The sequence below is a fragment of the Galendromus occidentalis genome, unplaced genomic scaffold (assembly GCF_000255335.2).
Source record: "Galendromus occidentalis unplaced genomic scaffold, Mocc_1.1 scf7180000077487, whole genome shotgun sequence".
Classification (NCBI taxonomy): domain Eukaryota; kingdom Metazoa; phylum Arthropoda; class Arachnida; order Mesostigmata; family Phytoseiidae; genus Galendromus; species Galendromus occidentalis.
Genome location: NW_003805475.1, coordinates 359141 through 360766, shown reverse-complemented (window position 1 = coordinate 360766; position 1626 = coordinate 359141). Strand labels below are relative to the sequence as shown.

Sequence of the window (1626 nt, the reverse complement as noted above, 5' to 3'; positions counted from 1 at the left end):
AATCGTGTTCTTGCCGCGGAATACTCAAGCGGCGCGGCATGGGGACTTGAGTAGCGCGAGTCCCTGCCATCCTCTGGGAGCGCCCATATTGTAATTATGATATAGGCACAGTGGTGAGGCGAGAAGCCGTGAGCGCAGGCTATCACGATGGTCGAAAGATCCCTTCCCTGGGAATCGGACGTTCAAGATTGAAGCGGAGACGACGTTCGTCCAATCAGTGTTCTCACTGCTCCCCCCGAGAAGAATGATGACCAGGGCATGAGACAGCAGAGAATATGCTAGAAATCACGGAATCGGAAAAATCACGCAATCTGAAGAACGTGGACGAACGATGATGTCCGAGGGCTGATTACTCCAGTGCAAAACATCTTCTGATCAACAGCAAGCGTCGCAGAGAAGCTCTCGCTTTGAACGTTCGCAACAGCTGGTGCGCGAGAGATCGGATAAGTGTACGATTTCACGTGTACGATAAGCCTCTCAAGTTCCACGTCATCGCAGTAACCATCGAGTCTTATGACCAGGGAAAGAAACCCGGAGGTGAAGATAGGTTGACCTGCTAAAGAAGTGAGGGGAGCGCCTTCCCGGCTTTGGCCAGGGCAAACATGTTGACGACCAGAGCTCACGAGATGTACCCCGGAACCGAAAAAACGTTTGGAACGATGCGGCTCCATCCGCCAGACCTGCTGCACCACATCGTGGAGCTCTGTCGACTGCTACGAAATTCGCGCGGGGCTTCGACTGCGTGGAGAACACCCTGTTGTGGGAAAACAGCCGAGCACAAACATTCGATTTCGAGATGGATGACATCATCCTCGAGAGTAATGACCAAGTGAGTTTCAAGGTGTGCTTGCCCATCGTGAGGAAGATGAAGGCTCTGCAAGTACTTTTCGGCGACGATGCGTTGACAGACAGACAAGATCGCTCGATACCGCTGCCGAAGGTGAACTCGGAATGCTTACGAATGATTCTCGTGTGGGCGGATCATCACGTCGACGATGAGGCTCATCTATCAGCGAGTCAGAGACAAGATCTTCTGGAATGGGAGTCCTACTTTTTCTCCGTCAGCTCTTCACAGCTCTTCGAGCTCGTATCGGCCGCGGACTACCTCGGACTTGTCGATCTTGTCGAAGCCGGCTGCAAAGTCATCGCAAAGCTGATCCGAGACAAGAGTACGGATCAACTCAGATTTATTCTCGGGATCCGGGATCCAGGTACTCGTTGAGTTCCGCGAGATGTCGACGAGGTTTGAAGCCCGAGATCAAGGAACTGAGTCAAGGAGCTCAAACGCATAAGTATACATGCGTCGTTCTGACCCTTATTAAGAAAATAAAGGTCGCATCGAATGTGTAGAATCGATCATTACGATCTCTCACCGAACGGACTGGGGCGTTGATTCTTCGATATTGCGGGATCGACGCCGCCCAGTGCTTGTTAGAAATATCACGACAGGAGAGAGGGAGCCGAAAAACGTCTCCCTTCATTACAATTGGTCAGACGTCTGTTACTCGGGCAAGGTGATGCCCTCCTCTCTGCCAGGCATAACGATTGCTGTCGAAATTTCCCGCCAAGTCTCTCAGATCGATCAAGCGATTGGACTATCGCAGTCGCGTAGAATTATTATAAGCA

General features: G+C 51.6%; 1 protein-coding gene across 1 annotated transcript; it reads left to right on the top strand.

The window, feature by feature from the left end:
* The first annotated feature begins 796 nt into the window (after positions 1-796).
* Positions 797-1222, top strand: LOC100903520 (S-phase kinase-associated protein 1-like). The gene has a single exon (XM_003746005.1). It carries the CDS (start codon positions 797-799, stop codon positions 1220-1222), a length of 426 nt encoding a protein of 141 aa, XP_003746053.1.
* Positions 1223-1626: the final 404 nt, after the last annotated feature.

Coding starts and splice junctions, on each gene's coding strand:
- LOC100903520 (XM_003746005.1), top strand. CDS start 797: ATGGATGACATCATCCTCGAGAGTAATGACCAAGTGAGTTTCAAGGTG.